This window comes from Haemorhous mexicanus, chromosome 3, assembly GCF_027477595.1.
Source record: "Haemorhous mexicanus isolate bHaeMex1 chromosome 3, bHaeMex1.pri, whole genome shotgun sequence".
NCBI lineage: Eukaryota > Metazoa > Chordata > Aves > Passeriformes > Fringillidae > Haemorhous > Haemorhous mexicanus.
Genome location: NC_082343.1, coordinates 112,187,324 through 112,203,568, shown reverse-complemented (window position 1 = coordinate 112,203,568; position 16,245 = coordinate 112,187,324). Strand labels below are relative to the sequence as shown.

The 16,245-nt window shown below is 40.3% G+C and overlaps 2 protein-coding genes across 4 annotated transcripts in view; one reads left to right on the top strand and one right to left on the bottom strand.

Moving 5' to 3' along the window:
• The first annotated feature begins 232 nt into the window (after nucleotides 1–232).
• On the top strand, nucleotides 233–13,714 carry MEP1A (meprin A subunit alpha). The gene is made up of 14 exons (XM_059843012.1): nucleotides 233–327; nucleotides 412–436; nucleotides 534–581; nucleotides 1,240–1,280; nucleotides 1,387–1,465; nucleotides 1,787–1,904; nucleotides 3,122–3,297; nucleotides 4,926–5,147; nucleotides 6,090–6,239; nucleotides 8,767–8,982; nucleotides 9,871–10,329; nucleotides 11,723–11,893; nucleotides 12,451–12,658; nucleotides 13,028–13,714. Exons 1-14 carry the CDS (start codon nucleotides 259–261, stop codon nucleotides 13,173–13,175), a joined length of 2,130 nt encoding a protein of 709 aa, XP_059698995.1. The 5' UTR covers nucleotides 233–258; the 3' UTR covers nucleotides 13,176–13,714.
• A 300-nt stretch (nucleotides 13,715–14,014) lies between these two features.
• The window catches only part of ADGRF5 (adhesion G protein-coupled receptor F5), a 41,078-nt gene continuing 38,847 nt past the window's right edge, over nucleotides 14,015–16,245 (bottom strand). For all 3 annotated transcript variants that reach the window (XM_059843010.1, XM_059843009.1, XM_059843008.1), the window contains 2 exons: nucleotides 15,813–15,897; nucleotides 14,015–15,002 (listed from right to left, as the gene is read on the bottom strand). In XM_059843010.1, the coding sequence (XP_059698993.1) occupies nucleotides 14,923–15,002; nucleotides 15,813–15,897 (165 nt within the window). In that variant the 3' untranslated portion in view covers nucleotides 14,015–14,922. The remainder of the gene's footprint in view (nucleotides 15,003–15,812; nucleotides 15,898–16,245) is intronic.

The following is a 16,245-nucleotide window of genomic DNA, read 5'->3' as shown; positions in this document are numbered from 1 at the left end:
GCCTGGATGGGTCTTTCACCAGCTGCACTGAAGACATGAAGTTACCACATTCCTCTCTGCATTGTTCCTCCAAATGGACTTAGGTAGCTGATAAGATCAATGCCAGCAGGTGCCATCCACAAGGAAATCTAATTGTTATGACAATGTTTCAAAGGTGGAAAGTCTGATGCTTATTGGCTGAAGCTCCATGGAAAGCCCAGCAAGTGCCCTATATATTGCCAGAGATGAGAGGGAGCAGCTTCTGTTCCCACTGCAAAAATGGGCTCCAGCATCTTCCCACTCTGCCTGGCACTTCTGTTGTGTTCTGTCTATGGTTCTCCAGTCTCTGTAAGTAAAACCTGATTTCTACAGGCTCCTCTCAGTCCAGGGGCATCTCATACCTTATACTGGTTGTATTCTATTCTTCTCCAGGTGGAACAGCTCTCCAGTGAAGCTGGTAAGTGCTGTGCGAGCTGGTTTAAGTTTTGAAGCATTTCCTTCTGCTTGCTGTGAGCCACCACATCCGAACACTTTATGTTTTGACTGTCTTGCAGATGCTGGAGCTGGTGAGATATTCAAAGACATTCCTCAAATCAACCTGGGTGAGTTCACACCTAAATTCTGATGAGGCCTGAGGACTTGTGAGCATAATGCTGAATTTTCAGTATTGTCGAGGTAGCTGATGGTCAGGTAGCACATGGTAACAAGAGAATTAAAATCAAGAGAGCTCAGAGCTCTCTGTGACACCTGAATATTTCCAGGACTGTAACTCTATGTGAACAAAGGATGCAGATGCCTTTTGTTTCTGAATTTTGGACAGACCCATGGTGCTAAGGCAGAAAAACACTGTATGATTTGGAAGGACTCTGCAGTCCCAACTGCATTTTCTGTCAATTGCTATATGATTTCTATAGTTTTGCAAACATGGAAAACAACTTAGATGTTTATTGATCACTGTCCCATTGTGTGACTTTTATCACTGCCTGAGAGCAAGCAGAGCTCATCAAAGCTGACCATGGATAATTGTGCCACCACAAAAGCACTGCCAAGAAGACATTGTCATTAAGTAAATATTGAGTGGAAACTAGAAACTGCTGTTACTTTTATTGTTATCTGTAACTCAGTGTCTAGAGACTGGTCCTTATTTATTTTCTGTAGATGCCCAGGGACATTAACTTTGTATAAACAGGTTCATGTGGTTTATGCAATGAAATGTATTTGAAATTCATTGACACAATTTCTGATTAAATTCCATTTCAGCTGCTGGACTGGACCTCTTTCAGGGTGATATCTTGCTCCCTGTAAGTAATTAAAAGCTTTCTGTTGCTTGTCCTAATTGTATTTTTGCTACAAATCAGCTCATCTCCCTACCGTAGACGCATCACCAGCTATTAATTCCCTTTTCAGAAAAATCAGCGAAATGCCTTAAGAAATGAGACCTACAGATGGAAGTTCCCCATTCCCTATATTCTGGGTGATGACCTAGGTAATGCAGACACTTTATCCAGATTTTATCTCCAATCCTTATTTGCACTGCAGTCACTTCGATAAAAAATTTCCCTTTTTCAGAACTGTTTCAAATTAAAAATGTTTAGCTTCACTAATAACTACTTATTGTAATCTTGTTTATATCAAAATTGTTTTTCTTTCTTCTACAGCTAACATAGCAAACCACAATTTAATCAAATTCAATAATTTCTCTTTTCAATCATTTTTCCTTTGGTTCCACATGTGCATCTGTACATATCTTACCTCTCCAAGGTGAAAAAACTGCAATGTGTTAAAAAGTTTAGTCCTTGTTTTCCAGACCTGAATGCCAAAGGGGTCATTCTCCAGGCATTTGAAATGTTCCGCCTGAAGTCCTGCATTGATTTCAAGCCATATGAAGGAGAAAGAACCTACATTTTCTTTAGCAAGCAAGATGGGTAAGGGTAATATCAATTTCTGTTTAGTTTTGCCATGTAGAATCAGCTGGGAACTCATTCCATTTAACTTCAGTAGTCTAAAGGTTTGCTGTCAGCAGAGAAAAAGAGGACACCGGGAAAACAACTCATCTTAGATTCTTAGACTAAAAGCTTGCAAGCAGCTGCTCCCTCTGCTGACTGTTGTTTGGAGGATAAGTTCTGAAGGTGAATCCCAGGCTCTCTGGGTTTTCATCAACTACTTCCACTTTTCCATCTAGGGTTATTTTCTATTTTGATGAAGACCTCCATGTACATCCTTTTAACTTAACAAGAATGTGAATGGGAATAACTAGAATTGAAGTCTGGAAATTTTTGGAAGATAGACCAAAAAAAAAGAAAAGAAAAAAGAAAAGGAAAGAGGAAAGGAAAGAGGAAAGGAAAGTGGAAAGACAATCTATTGTAATATTTCTATTGTTTTGATATGGCTCTTTAATAAATGGTCTCTCGAAATCTGAAAGGGTTTTATGCACAGAGATTCAAGTTTTTCAAGAACTGAAAGGATTTATTTCCTACAGCTAAGTATGTTTTGAAAGAAAATGTAGAAAAGCACAAAAATCTTCTTACTATATCAGCTGTGAATATTTCTTGTTTTCCCAGAAGTTCATGTTTCTGCCTTCAGGTCTTCCTTAAGTGTCCTACAACACTTCTGTTACAAGTTTACAAGCACCATGATTTTTGACAAGTCAGTGTTGAAGATCTTAATACTAGAAATGTACTTTCACACCTCTGGCCAATGCAAAGCATGGTTGCTGTTGAAAAGGACCAAATGTTGCTGTTCTAAATACTCCTGGGTCTTTTCTCTAGCCCAAGTTATTGCAAAAACGCTCAGCATGTTTTGATGAATTTATTGTTTCCATATAGGTTGTGTGTTTTATGTTTCTTGGCCAAATGGCAGCTGATGCAGGGCAAAAACTTCTGTGGCTTTCAAAAATGCAAGGTGATCTTCCCTGACACAGAGGATAAGTAATGAAGTTATAGTTTCTGGGGGTTTGTCTGCTTTCAGGCTAGAGTATTTTTAGGGTATCAAGGCATGTGGTCAGCATCCAAACAATGATTTATGTGACTCCTTTCATATTAAAAACTTTTACAATCTTACTCTAAATCCAGTGAGCAGATTGAAAAGTTAAATACAGAGAAGAAAACTACTGAACAGAGAGTAAGCTCTCCCTTTTTCTTAGGTGTTGGTCCATGGTGGGAGACCTGCAGACTGGACAGAACCTCTCAATTGGGTCAGGGTGTGACTACAGAGCAATTGTGGAACATGAGATCCTGCACGCTTTGGGATTTTACCATGAGCAGTCCAGGATGGACCGGGATGACTACGTCAATATCTGGTGGGATGAAATTATTGCAGGTGGGTTTTAACTTTCAAGTTACATTTTTCAAAGTGTAGATTTATCAATATCCCATTTTCGCTTCTAGATTTAAAGACCTTCCTAAGGATAGATTTTTAGTAAGAGTGGGCCACACCTGAGACCACTGTAAATGAAGAACTTTTGGTGCAACTTCTCTGGTCAAACCTGAACATTGTTTAAGGCCAGAACAGAGAGGCCCTGCTTGGAAATCAGGACCTTTATTTCCCCTTGGCTCTTGTACTGCTCTGCTCTCTTATTTTAAACAAATTACTTCCTCTCTCTGAATCTGTTTTCTTTTACCATGTAATGCAAATTGTAAAGTTATTTAGAGGATGAGTTTTGAAGTAGCTCTTCTGTAGGCAAAGATCCTTTCAAAATCTGACAGGTTTTATATTCAGAGATTCGGGCTTCCCTGAAACTGAAAATATTCACTTTGCACATGAAAAAATCCTTAAAATTATTTAGATCAGATGGGAAATATGAAATAGGGCTCTGTCCTGCTCTCTCCTACCCAGGTGTGTGACCAGGTGCTTGCCTTAAGGTTTAGTATCACCATATTCAGGAGCTTTATGAGTTTCAGCAAACTCTTCAAAGTCTCTCTGATCCCTAGACAGTTTTTCCTGTTGTCCCCTGTGAGATCTGATTCTGTATTACATAACCATGATATATTTGAGAAGGAGTAACAAGAAGAGGGTTTTTAAAAATTTTTTGATAAAAGGTGCAATTCAAGTCTCTGTAAGAAAGCAATTCTAAGCTCTTATATAATCTCAAGCCTTGAACTGAAGACCTTTGTGATTTGCAGAAGGGGAGGGCAGCTGTTAAGCAGAGAAAGTGTAATTACCCACCAGCACAGTCATGTGCTGTTTTGTCTTTGAAGAAGAATGCCAAATATTCTGAAAACATTATTTGCAATTGTAAATGCTGGCAAGCTCTTTTTACTTCTATACCAAAACATGTGAAATGGCTCCCTCTCTTTGCCCTAGCAGACACCTTCATAGTGAAAAATTTTCTCTAAGTACAAATTACTTCACCAAGAAACCATGAGAAACCTGTTTCCAAAAGCCATTTCAGTAGAAATGTCATATCAATGTTAAAAATCTAGGGTAAAAATATTTTTCTTTTGCCCCCAGAGATTGGGGGAATTATTTATTTCAAAGAAGAGCAGAACCTGAAGACACTTCTGGGCTGTCATATTTGTTTCCTTTATGAGTTTCAGGGCCTCTCCTTCTCCATATATGATCTAATATCTGGGAAATATTTGCATCAATATTCACAGATTCTGGAATAGAATACATTAATCCTTAAACTTTACCCTTCAGGATCATTACTGTTAAACCATTCATATTAATTCTAATCTAACCTCCTATGTAGCCCATTCTTTACAGCTCATTGATATTTATTTTTGAATTTACTGAAGTCACCTGTGAGAGCACAGAATTGCAATCCAAAGGCACTGCTTTGTTGTCCAAATGACAAACACAAATCTTGCTAAATTTCATATTTTGTTGTGAAGTAATTGCTTTGGGTATATAATTCGTGCCTCAGAAAAGTGTATCCCAGAAACATGGTAATGTCATTTTCTTTCCATTTTCTCTAAAAAGGAAGCATTTTTCTGTTCTTTTACCAGGCAGAGAGCACAATTTTGCTAAGTATGATGACACCTACATCACTGATCTGAACACCCCCTATGACTACGAATCAGTGATGCACTATGAACCACTTTCATTTAACAAAAATGCAAGTGTCCCCACAATCACAGCAAAGATACCAGCATTTGATGATGTTATTGGACAACGTCTAGACTTCAGTGCCATTGACCTGGAAAGACTGAATCGCATGTACAACTGCAGTAAGTCAGAATTTAACCATGGCAAACATTTTCTTTGGTTATACTTGAGCCAGGCTGGTTCACCTCCCTTACGTCTCTAAGCTCACAAAAACTCTTCTCAAATGTGTTTGAAGAGGCATGGGACAGGACCTCTGGTGTGCAGATAAACACAATCAGTTTGTTCCCTTTTCATCTCTTTTTGGCTCCTCTCACTTCATTATTTTAGGAAAGATTAGTCAAGGAAAGTCAAACCATTCACACTTTTTCTTCCATGCTGCTCCCAGGAGTTCGGACCTGTGGTTGTGTTCTGCCTGTGGTGTGTGGACAGCCTTGTACTTTTTTTGAGGTGAATGCAACTGCACTTTGTCCTCTTTTACTGACACTTGGACTTAATCAGATTATTTTGCACCTGAGATTGGCTAGGTCTAGAGTCCCACACTGCCTAGGTGTTTGCTGAGCTGGTTGAAGATGTTATCACTGATCACGGTTGTTCATGACAAATTATTGTCCCCTTGGTGCTGCCAGCAGAAACATCACCTTGAAGGCTCATCTGAACTCATCTGAACCAGCCCAAGGTAACTGGGTGGACTTTGCTTGGAGTGGAAGGACAGATCTCAAGTTAATCAATGAGAGAACTGCTATGAAGAACAATAACCTCAGCCAAGGAATGGTTAAATACACCAAGGCTGGCAAAGAGAGACAAAGACAGTCACCATCTGTCACTGCCACAGGGGGCATATTAACCTTCTGCAAAGAGGTCAAAGATTGTTGTCTTTATCCAGGGAATCCCTCCAGGAATCAAATGTTTCCTCTTTTGAGTCATTGGGCTCAATCTGCTAACGTGAGAGTTGTCTTCTCTACAGGATGGTTATACTACTGTAAACAATCCCCCCCAAAATTAAAGAAGAAATTTTAATGAACAAGAAGCTGATTCTGAGGTGATCATGTATGTATTTTTTTCAGCTTCAACTCACACCTTTTTGGACCAGTGTTCTTTTGAGCTTGAAAACATCTGTGGTATGATCCAGGGCACCAAGCATGACCAAGACTGGGTCCACCAACAGGGCAGTGTGATGGGGCAGGAGGACCACACACTTTCTGGGCACTGTAGAGGTAAAATAAAGGAACAAACCTCTTTCTCAGCTGGGTTTTCTCCAGGGGGGTTTGACTTCAGAGAAGTTGGCAAAGACTCTAGACATTTTGCAGTGTTTGCATTCCCACTCTTGCCAAACTTTTTCAATGTAGTGGAATGTTGTCCACACCAGCAAGATTGAAGGGGACAAAGAACAATCTGAGCTAGAGGTCTTTTAAATATAACCTGGGAAGCAATGCAAATGGGAAGTTAAGCTTGTGGAATTCTAACTCTGGAGTAGAAGAAAGTTGCAAAGATTCTATGATAGGAGTTCAGGGATAATTTTTATTTTGATGTGGTAATTTCACCATTTTTTAAAGGAAGACATTCTCAAAAATAGAGTAGTGAGTCCCAGTCACAGTCACCGGGGTGCTTGTTTGCAGCTGAGAATAAAGATTAAATCCCAACAGGCATTTCTGAAAAGCAAAAGCCTAATTTGTCTTTGTTTTAACAGGGTAAACTACTACACAATTCCAAGATAAAAGTGACTTCTGTGGTAAATTTTGCCTCAGTAGAGGGAGAAGGACTCCTGACTTAAAGCACATTCACTTGTGCTTTGTTAGTCTTTGTCTTGCTGCACTCAGGAGTAGTTTATTCCCCTCAAGTGACCCACGAACTGGAAAAAACAGATGTTATTAACAACCTTTATAATTGTTGTTGTTAACAATCTTTTATAATGCTGGTAGCCATTGATCAGGCCCAAGAATACAATTTTAGAAAACCACCTGATATTTTCTAGAAATACATGCTTCTAACCCTCAGCTGATTCTTAATTCTTACTCTCCTCTTTCTCACCCTGTATAGTATAATTGTAACTGAAAAAGATAATTAAACTGAGTTTTTGAGTTTATCACATAAAATCCAGCCTGCCTGAACTGGGCACTTAATATGCACTTAGGTTTTAACATCCAGTGACTCAGTACAAAATAAGCATCAATGTTTTATTAAGAGTTAATGGAGAGGGGTGGGTGCCTCTGAGGATTTCCAGAGTGTAGAAATGAATTGCATGAGTAGGGAGTGTTTCTCCTTTTGGCACCTCCAAAGGGTCATTGACTCCATCAGGTATTTCTGACATTTTTGACAACTGGTTCTGCAAGCATTTGAAGTGGGGCCAAATTCTAAGTTTCTAACATAGATGGATCTTAATTTCCCCAGATAGTTTTGATAGTCTGGGTTTTTGACTTATTGCTGGCTAAACTGATGGAAAGAAAGTACAGCTAAACATTTAGGGAGTCTGCTGAAGTCTGCCATATTCTAATTGCCATAGGTACTTAACATTGCCTTTATTTAACTTTCTTATTAAAAAGGAGGTAGAGTCTAGATCATTTGGGCGTTTGTTACTATAGCAATTGCAACAACAGGCTCACAACCCTGCTTCTCACTTGGAGCAAGAGTGATCATACTTGGATTTAATACCCTTAAAACAAAAATAAGTTTAACTGATGGTTTAGTGTCTTACATTGCACAGAACAATCTCTAGCAAGGTTTCTGTGGATATGAGTTCAAAACATTGCTACCATATGGAAGGGAATGAAGATAATTCCCCTGACTGATTAGAAAGAACCTGATAAACAGCTCAAGACCCTTCACTAGCCCGGCAGGAAGCTGCACTGCCTTTATGCAGCTGCAGGTATAACTGTTGGAACAAGATGATCCTAAAGTCATTTTGAACCCAAACCATCCTGTGATTCTAAGATATGTTATCTTGGACAAGAGTCCATGGAACTTTCACACAACAGCTAAAAAAAAATTAACTTATTAATTTAATCATTGACTAAATTGAATAATTAAAAAGCAACACAATACAGATAAGACATGACAGCTTTGTGTGATACCAAGATATGATAGGTGTACAAATGGTGAATCCTTGTAAATATGAGGATAAAAGTAGACACTTCAAAATTAAAGAAAAGGACACATCAAAAATGTTAATGGAAAATAGAGGAGCAGGAATTCCTAAGTAATTTTCTTATGGTGAGTCATTGAGTTTTGAAGTGTTCGCACAAGCTGTGAAAAAAGACCTTCTGCCATGATCAAGATCAGGACAGTGTTTTGTGTCCAACCCTTGTTTATTATCTTTATTGCTGATAAGAAATTATCTTACTCTTTACAAGGTAATATAGCACATTACCTCTAAGATCTCATTTTTAGATTATCTTCAACATAAATCAAGTAAAAAAAATGTATCTACTACTTGCTTGTGGTCAACACTGAATTCTCTTCTTCATGTATCTCTGACATTCCTGAGGAATCCAAATTCCAATTAGACCAAGTAATGCAAAACTGACATGAGCTGACAGCAGTGAGTTCCATATATATGCTGAACTGGTACTCCTGTTCTTATCCCAGTCTGTCTTGGATGGTTGTCACATGTCATTTCCTTTATTGTTCATGTTAAGTACTACTCTTCTCTTTACTAAAAGAGTGAAGATGAAATGATGAATTTACACCATGCAGCTTTGCAGGAAATATGTAAACATGCAGTGACAGACTACCCTTTATTCCCAGATGCTGGCTACTTCATGTACTTCAACACCAACTCTGGCCAGGCAGATGAGGTGGCAATCCTAGAGTCCCGAATCCTTTATCCAAAGAGAACTCAGCAGTGCCTCCAGTTCTTCTACAGGACCACAGGAAGCCCTTCTGACAAGCTGATCATCTGGCTGAAAGAGGATGATGGCACTGGGAACATTCGTAAGATGAGGAAAATTCAAACCTTTCAAGGTAATTCTGGAAATAAGATGAATATTTGGGTAGTGAGGAGGAGTTGTCTTACTCTGCCCATGAATGCAGAAGACTGGCTCAGAAACCAAAATATTTTCCTGAAGTTACCAGAATATCTTGCAATACTGCAAAGAATTTTGGTATTACAGAGCACATTTAGCAGAGAAACTGTAGGTTGTAAAAATGTAATTTTGGTGCATCGCAGCAGAAGTCACAGCATTCCTAATTTTATATTGGACTCCGATTGAGAGGGACCTCAGGCCATGCTGGAGACCAACTGACTGTGTCTCCACTGGCTGCTATATGATCTAAGAGTGGGTTGTTTAGGTGTAAAATACCCGTGCTCCTCTGCAGTCAATAAGAACCCCAGACTGATTTTTAGATAGTTGGAAATATAAAAGCATATGCAGTTTTGGAAATGTGAACTGGATTCCCACTTTGGGTGATTTGCTAAACAGGACAAACTCAGCCACTGCAGCTCCACGTGATTTATGTGGTTAAAACACACGACCTGTTATAACCTGCCTACATGAGGCTGCAGCAGTTTACAGTGAAGGATAAATTCAGGAAAAAGTGTCAGGAACACACTGGGTCATTGATTCCCATTCTCTTGTTTAATCTTAGCCCTTAGGCTGTTGTCCTTTGTATTGGAGGCTGTCATTCCCTGACATGTGAAGAGTTCCTTGTACAACATGTCCAAAGCATTTAGATGACAAAACAATGTGGATATATTATAGTCACAATACCAACTTAAGATCTCTGGCCTTCAGGACTCTGTGAGGGGTCCGGCTGTCTAAATGTGCAGCTGGGATGGATGGCTACGGGCAAGTTGCTTCATAATGTCTCTAATCCCATTGATGGCAATATTTTTCTTTCCTTTTACCAAAGCGGACAGTGATTCCAACTGGAAAATTGCCCACGTGACCCTCAATGCTCAGAAGAAGTTCCGTTACCTTTTCCAAGGACTGAAGGGCAACCCCAGCTCTTCACTGGGTGGGATTGCTATTGATGATGTGACTCTGACAGAGACCCCCTGTCCCACAGCTGTGTGGGTCATTCGCAACTTCAGCAAAATCCTTGAGAACTCATCCATCAGCCTTGTTGAAAGCCCCCGGTTTTACAGCCCTGAGGGTTATGGGTTTGGCATCAGCGTGCTGCCCAACTACCGGAACAGTAGCTATGCTCGTGTTGCCTTCCACCTGTGCAGTGGAGAGAACGATGCAGTTCTGGAGTGGCCGGCTCTGAACCGCCAGGTCACACTCACAGTGCTGGACCAGGACCCCGACGTCCTGAAAAGGATGTCCTCGAGCAAAAGCTTCACCACAAGAAAGGACCATGTTAGCTCAGGTAAGGGGTGTCTGCCTGGAGGAATGTTGACAATGACAGCCAAGGAATCTAAGAGGTCTGAGTGTAGGACTCAGAGCTGAGAAACTTTGGCCATATTTCCCAATTTGAGACACTTTGCTGTGTACATCTTCCCTCTGTGTGACTCAGAATTCCTGCCTGTGGAAGATTGTATAATTTGAAAAGTAACATATATAAGGGTGATGTTATTATGAACAACCCCTGGGATATCTGAGCTTGACTCTAAATATAGATTTTTTTCCCAAGAGCTGGCAATTCCCTTTCTACCTGTGGTTTGTCCATTTTGATAGGTGACATATCATGACAGGTTGATGGAATGACAGCAGGGTGCAGTATTCTGTCACTAAACAATAATTTAAGTTAAAACTGCATTTTGGAGGCTTAGTCGACTTCAACACACAGGAAACCTCAGCCTACATGGTCTGAATGCACAACATTCACCCTTTCTCACAGATGTGTTAATTCAGACTTGTTCAGTCTGGAGAATAGATGGCTGAACAATCAGGGGGTTCTAGTTGTGGCCTTCCAGTACCTGAAGGGAGCCTGCAAGAAAAATGGAGAGAGACAATTTACAAAAGCAGAGTGTCAGGACAAAAAGGAATTGTCTTCAAACTGAAAGAGAGCATGTTTAGATTGGATATTAGGAAGAAATTCTGTACAGTGAGGATGGTGGGGCACTGGAACAGGCTGCCCAGAAAAACTGTGGATGTCCCATCCCTGGAAGGACTCAAAGTCAGGCTGGATGGGACTTGGAGCAACCTATTTTAGTGGAAGGTGTCCCTGCCCATGGCAGGGGGGTTGGAATGATATGATCTTTTAGGTACCTTCCAATCCAAACTTTTCCATGATTCTATGATAGAAATAAGAATAATAGGACAAAACTGAGTTTGGTACAGAATAAAATACTACACATGAATCTTCAACCCTTTCTACTTTTTTGTAGTGGAATTTAAGTACATACTTTTTCAGTAGGAGGTTTTAAACCCTAAATATGAATATGCTTAACAAAATCCTAGTAATGACAAAAATCAGCTAAATTCTAAACCATAGTACCTGCAAACTGGGCCAGGAGTGTCCTTACTCAGGAGGGAACTCTTAGCTGGTAACAGTGAGGAGGCAATTTGTGTTTGTTTAGTTCTCAGTGAAAGAGAAATTGAGGAATTTCAATGGCCTCACATAAACTAAGAATCCTCATGCAGACCTAACCAGAAGATCACCTGGCATCTTTAGTTTGCCAGTCCTCTGGGATTTGTATGGGAATTTCAGGCCTGAACTTGATTTTATAGAATAAATTGCCTTTAACACAGTAATGCAGGAAAGAATCAAGTCATACTTTGAGCTGCACAACTTTGTGGTTCTCATTTTCTCTTTGCAGATAGTGGAACTATAATATGGGATAAACCATCAATTGCTGGAAGGTTTGATGAGTCGTGCAATTGCAACAGAAGTGTAACCTGGGGGTGGAATAACTTCATATCTCACAGCCAGCTGAGACGGAGAAGCTTCCTGAAAAATGATGACCTTATTATTTTTGCAGAATTTAATGGTAAGGACCCCTTTCCTGATTCTCCTTACAAAATAGGTGATCCTTTCTATTTTCATACATTCAAAAAACTCTTGACACCTGTCTCCAAGATCTCTTCTAATGGAGATCAACTTTAAAAAGCATTTCTGTGATGGGACACAGAAATAGGACTAGTGTCAGGTGGGTGAGGTTGACTAAAGTGATTGTGAGTTAAGAGGGATTTAAATGGCAGTGAGTTTTGAAATGTGGACTTGTTGGACACCTTTAAGCACCCTGACCAGTAGCTATGTCCTTTCTTAGCACCAAACATTCTAAAGGCCATTCCCACTGTGTTCGTTTCCAAATAGAACAGCCTCATAGAACATCACAGATTTACCTAACTAGTTTCTGTAATTTCATTATTTTCTATCTTGTGCTTTAAATACACAGAAATTATGGTGGTACAGCAAGAGCTCTGTAAAGGGAAAATGGACAAGGAGCATCCTCTGGTCTAGAAAGCATCCTGTGAGCCCCTGATTTAAGGCATGCTACATATAGCATCATTCACTGATTCTGATGTCTTTCTCCTTTTTTTAAAGATATAATTCACCTCAATAACACAGAAGTTCCTGTTGAACCTGTGCAATCTGCCCTCACGGAAGGCCTCGTGCTTGAAAGGCAGAAGAGAGAAGCCCAGGACATGGAGCCTGTCCAAGACCAGCTGCCTTATCTGCCAGACCCATGTGACCCAAACCCTTGTCAGAATGATGGAGTCTGTGTGAATGTGAAAGGAAAAGCAAGCTGCAGGTACCACAGACCTCCTCCCTCCTTGTCCTGGCTTTCCTCTTCAAGTAATGCAGCTAAGAACTATTCAGAGCTACAGACCTCAGAGGTCTAAGCCACCAGGTCATCAAGGAATAGTAGAAACAAAATACTTTACCACAGTTGCTAGTTCCTACCAGTAGCCAGGAGGGCAGGTTTCTCAGCAATGGGGCAAAGAAGCCCCATTCTGTGGTGCTTCCAGGGTGTGTGTAAATAGCCTCCTAACAAGGTAGGAATGTTGTGACATGAACCCCTGCAATGGGAACTGCTCATCTGGGATAGCGAGTGTCAGGACCTTGGGGTGAGGGCATGACCAGGCTCCTGATCCACTGAATCTGTGCTTTGTTTTCCCAGGTGCCCATCAGGACAAGCCTTCTTCTTCACTGGGGAGAGGTGTCAGTCAAGGCAAGTCCACGGGAACATCCTGGGAATGTCAATTGGTGGAATTGCTGGAACCATTGTTTTAACTATCGTCCTCATTTCCATTGTGGCTAGAAGATAAAGAGCTGCAAGGGGCACAAATTTCAACCTGGTTCATAAGACCCATTTTCAATGAAAAATTATGAATGTAACTCGAAGAAAACCAGTCATCATATGGATGAAAAGCTCTGCCAACTGCTTGGCAGCAATCTGTTTTTTTCTGAGGGATGTGGCAGTTAAAGTGTGTCATGTAGAGCTGCTGTCTGATAAAAATTCATATACTCCCTTTATTGTGTGTATTTTGAAAGTTTTGTTTCTTCATCCCACTTCAGCAAGCAGAAGTGTTGAGAGCCTATGCATTTACTGTCAGCCACGGTTCAAACTTAGATTAAATAACTGGTTGAACCTCTCAAAACACTGTTAAAAACTACACCAAAACACCTGTATTAAGATTCTGGAAATGTTCCTACAAAAATTGCTCAAGAATTCTAAAGGGTACAGATACTTATGTAAGTCAGTACATCATCACTCACTTTCCCTGGAGCTGTTTCTGGTGTACTTACACTAATTAGCTATTACACAGAATTCATAAACTCTTGCCCATAACACCTTGTCCATACCAAGCCATCATAAGTGCTTTTAACTGTAGAGAACAGTTTCCCATCCTGATTCACCCCAAAGTTCCAGGAACAGGTTCACCATAGGCAAACACAGGCCTGATTCCTTGTTAATCAAACAGAACTGTACCAGATGGCTGAAGTATTTGATATTGACCTCAAATCAAAATCTTCATGATGCTACCATATTGTACATTAAATTTTGCAACATTTGTGTGCATTATAAATACTTTTCAGGTTCTTCTCAAGACAGGAGTCCTGCCTTTAAAGGTGTACAGGCTTGAAATAAATGGTTCCACAAATGTAGTATTAGAGCAATAATTTATATAAAACCATTCATCCTGCCTGGCACATGATGATTTATACTCACTATAGAGCTTATTCTCTGAGTCCTTCAAGTGTGTTTCTCCTCTGAGAGAAGACCCAAACATACAGACTTTACACAAGGCACTCCTTGCATTCTTAACATTTCTATGCATTAAATAAATGCAGTCCCCTCTGTGGCAGAGGGCAGCAACCATCTCTGTCTTACCACATTACACATCAAGGGAAAGAAAAATATTGTTAAGGGCATAAAGCTTCCTTTTCTTCAAAAAAAGTGCCACATGGAGCTTTCAGTCTTTCCATCTGAAAGAAGACCATGCAGGAATCATCATGGTCTTCATTTTATATAAGTCAAAAGTGAAGATCTGAAATGGGCCTTCTCAGTTGGAAATGTTTAGTTCCAGAAAGTCTTAAATAGAAAGTGGAAACCACAATGGCCTTTTCAGACTCTAATATGAGGGCAGGAGAGAAGCTGTGAGGTATTTGTGTATCTACACAGGCTCTTGGGATCATTCAGAGAGTTGATAGGGGAAATACCAAATCCATTGGACAACAACATGTGAAGCACTGCACTTCATGTCTCAGTACTGCATAGTGCTAAGCACCCACTTAAGGGCTGAGAATTCTTCATTCCCAATGTCCTTTCTTGCACATGGAAGGCCTTCAAATCCTTGTCATCTCTTCTGGGATTGGCAATACTTGGAAAATTCCTCCTCTCTCAGCTTCCCTGCCTTACACATTAACCAGAAATGATTATTCCAGAAGAATTCACCAAGGCACAATTCAGCCAAAATGAAGCAGTCTGCTTCCTGGTGACTCCCAGGAACTTTTTGTGTGTGTCTTGGAAGAGGTCCTTTCAGAGTTTCATGATTTGGCACTGCCAGTGCTTCAGTTAAGCAAGGAATATGCCTTGGAAGTATTTTCAGTGGAAGAGGTGGATGGCTCAGAAGAAGATACTCTGTATTTGCCTGCAAAACAAAGCACAGGGGTTAGACAAGTCGTCACTGCAAAGTAAGTACAGTGACAGCTGTGCTGGTGGCTGAGGTGGCTCTGCCTTGCCCTGCAGCCCTGGCACTACCTGGATTACAGCAATACCAGCAACCACAAAACTCAGCGTGTTTGGTGACACAGCCAGGATGTGTCAGCTTGAATTGCCAGCCGTGCCACAGGGCAATGATTTTCTCACACAAATGAAGGCACTTAGTGCTTCTCCTGAAGCACAGGGACACCTCCAGAACACAACACATCCACAGGCTCCTGAAATGAATCCCAGCTCCCTCCCTCTTATGGCCACAAGGCTCCAAACTAAGACCCAAGTGTCACTATCTCCTCTGAACAATATGTGGATACAAAGACTGGACACTTAGAAATTAAATGTTATTTCCAGAAATGCTTTTTGCAAGATGAAATCATAACTAAAATGGTGATATCTATAAAATGACAGCCAGAGAACATTTGAAGAAATGCAGTTCCAAGGTGGTGAAGAGCACATGAACAACAGATGAACTGTGCTGTGATCACATTAAGCTCAAAACAAAGCTTACTTAATGGGGTTTAGAAATGGTGAAACATCCAATAATTGTTTTAGAGATAGACAATTTCGCTGCTAGCATTATGCTACAGTTGATTTGTTGCAGTTCCTTTGTATTAGAAGATTAAAAACAATCTATGAATGCATGGAGAGACAAATAGATTAATGGATATCAGGACAGACAGACCCTGAGAGCAAGAGTCAAATCCTGTTTGTGCTTCACTAAGGGAGATCTGTTGTCACATACCTGTTTTCCCACATAAGTTGTTAAAGGTTCTTGAAAATGGGTAGCTCATAGCAAGCATTGGTGTCACCAGGATCAGGGAGGATGACTGAAAGAGAGAAAAATGTTCTTTGTCAAAAGAACTTTCTTTGTTTTCCCGTTTTAGGAAAAAAAAAAAAAAAAGGGTTCCAATAAACTTTGTTTCAGTAGTATGAGCAAACAATCCACAGAAGGTAAAGCTAGATGTTTGTGAGGTATCAAGTTCACACATTCACATGTTTATGTTGGTGATGGAGGAGATCAACTTTAAAAGAAACTGCAGGGTACAACTGTTTGTCTCTAACTCTTGGCCAGGGGGGATGGCTTAGGCTCCAGAGCCTGTCCTAACAGGCAGTATGGGATCCTGTTGTCTTATCTGTGCCAGTATGACCATGAAGGTAGCTGCAATAGCTAAGAT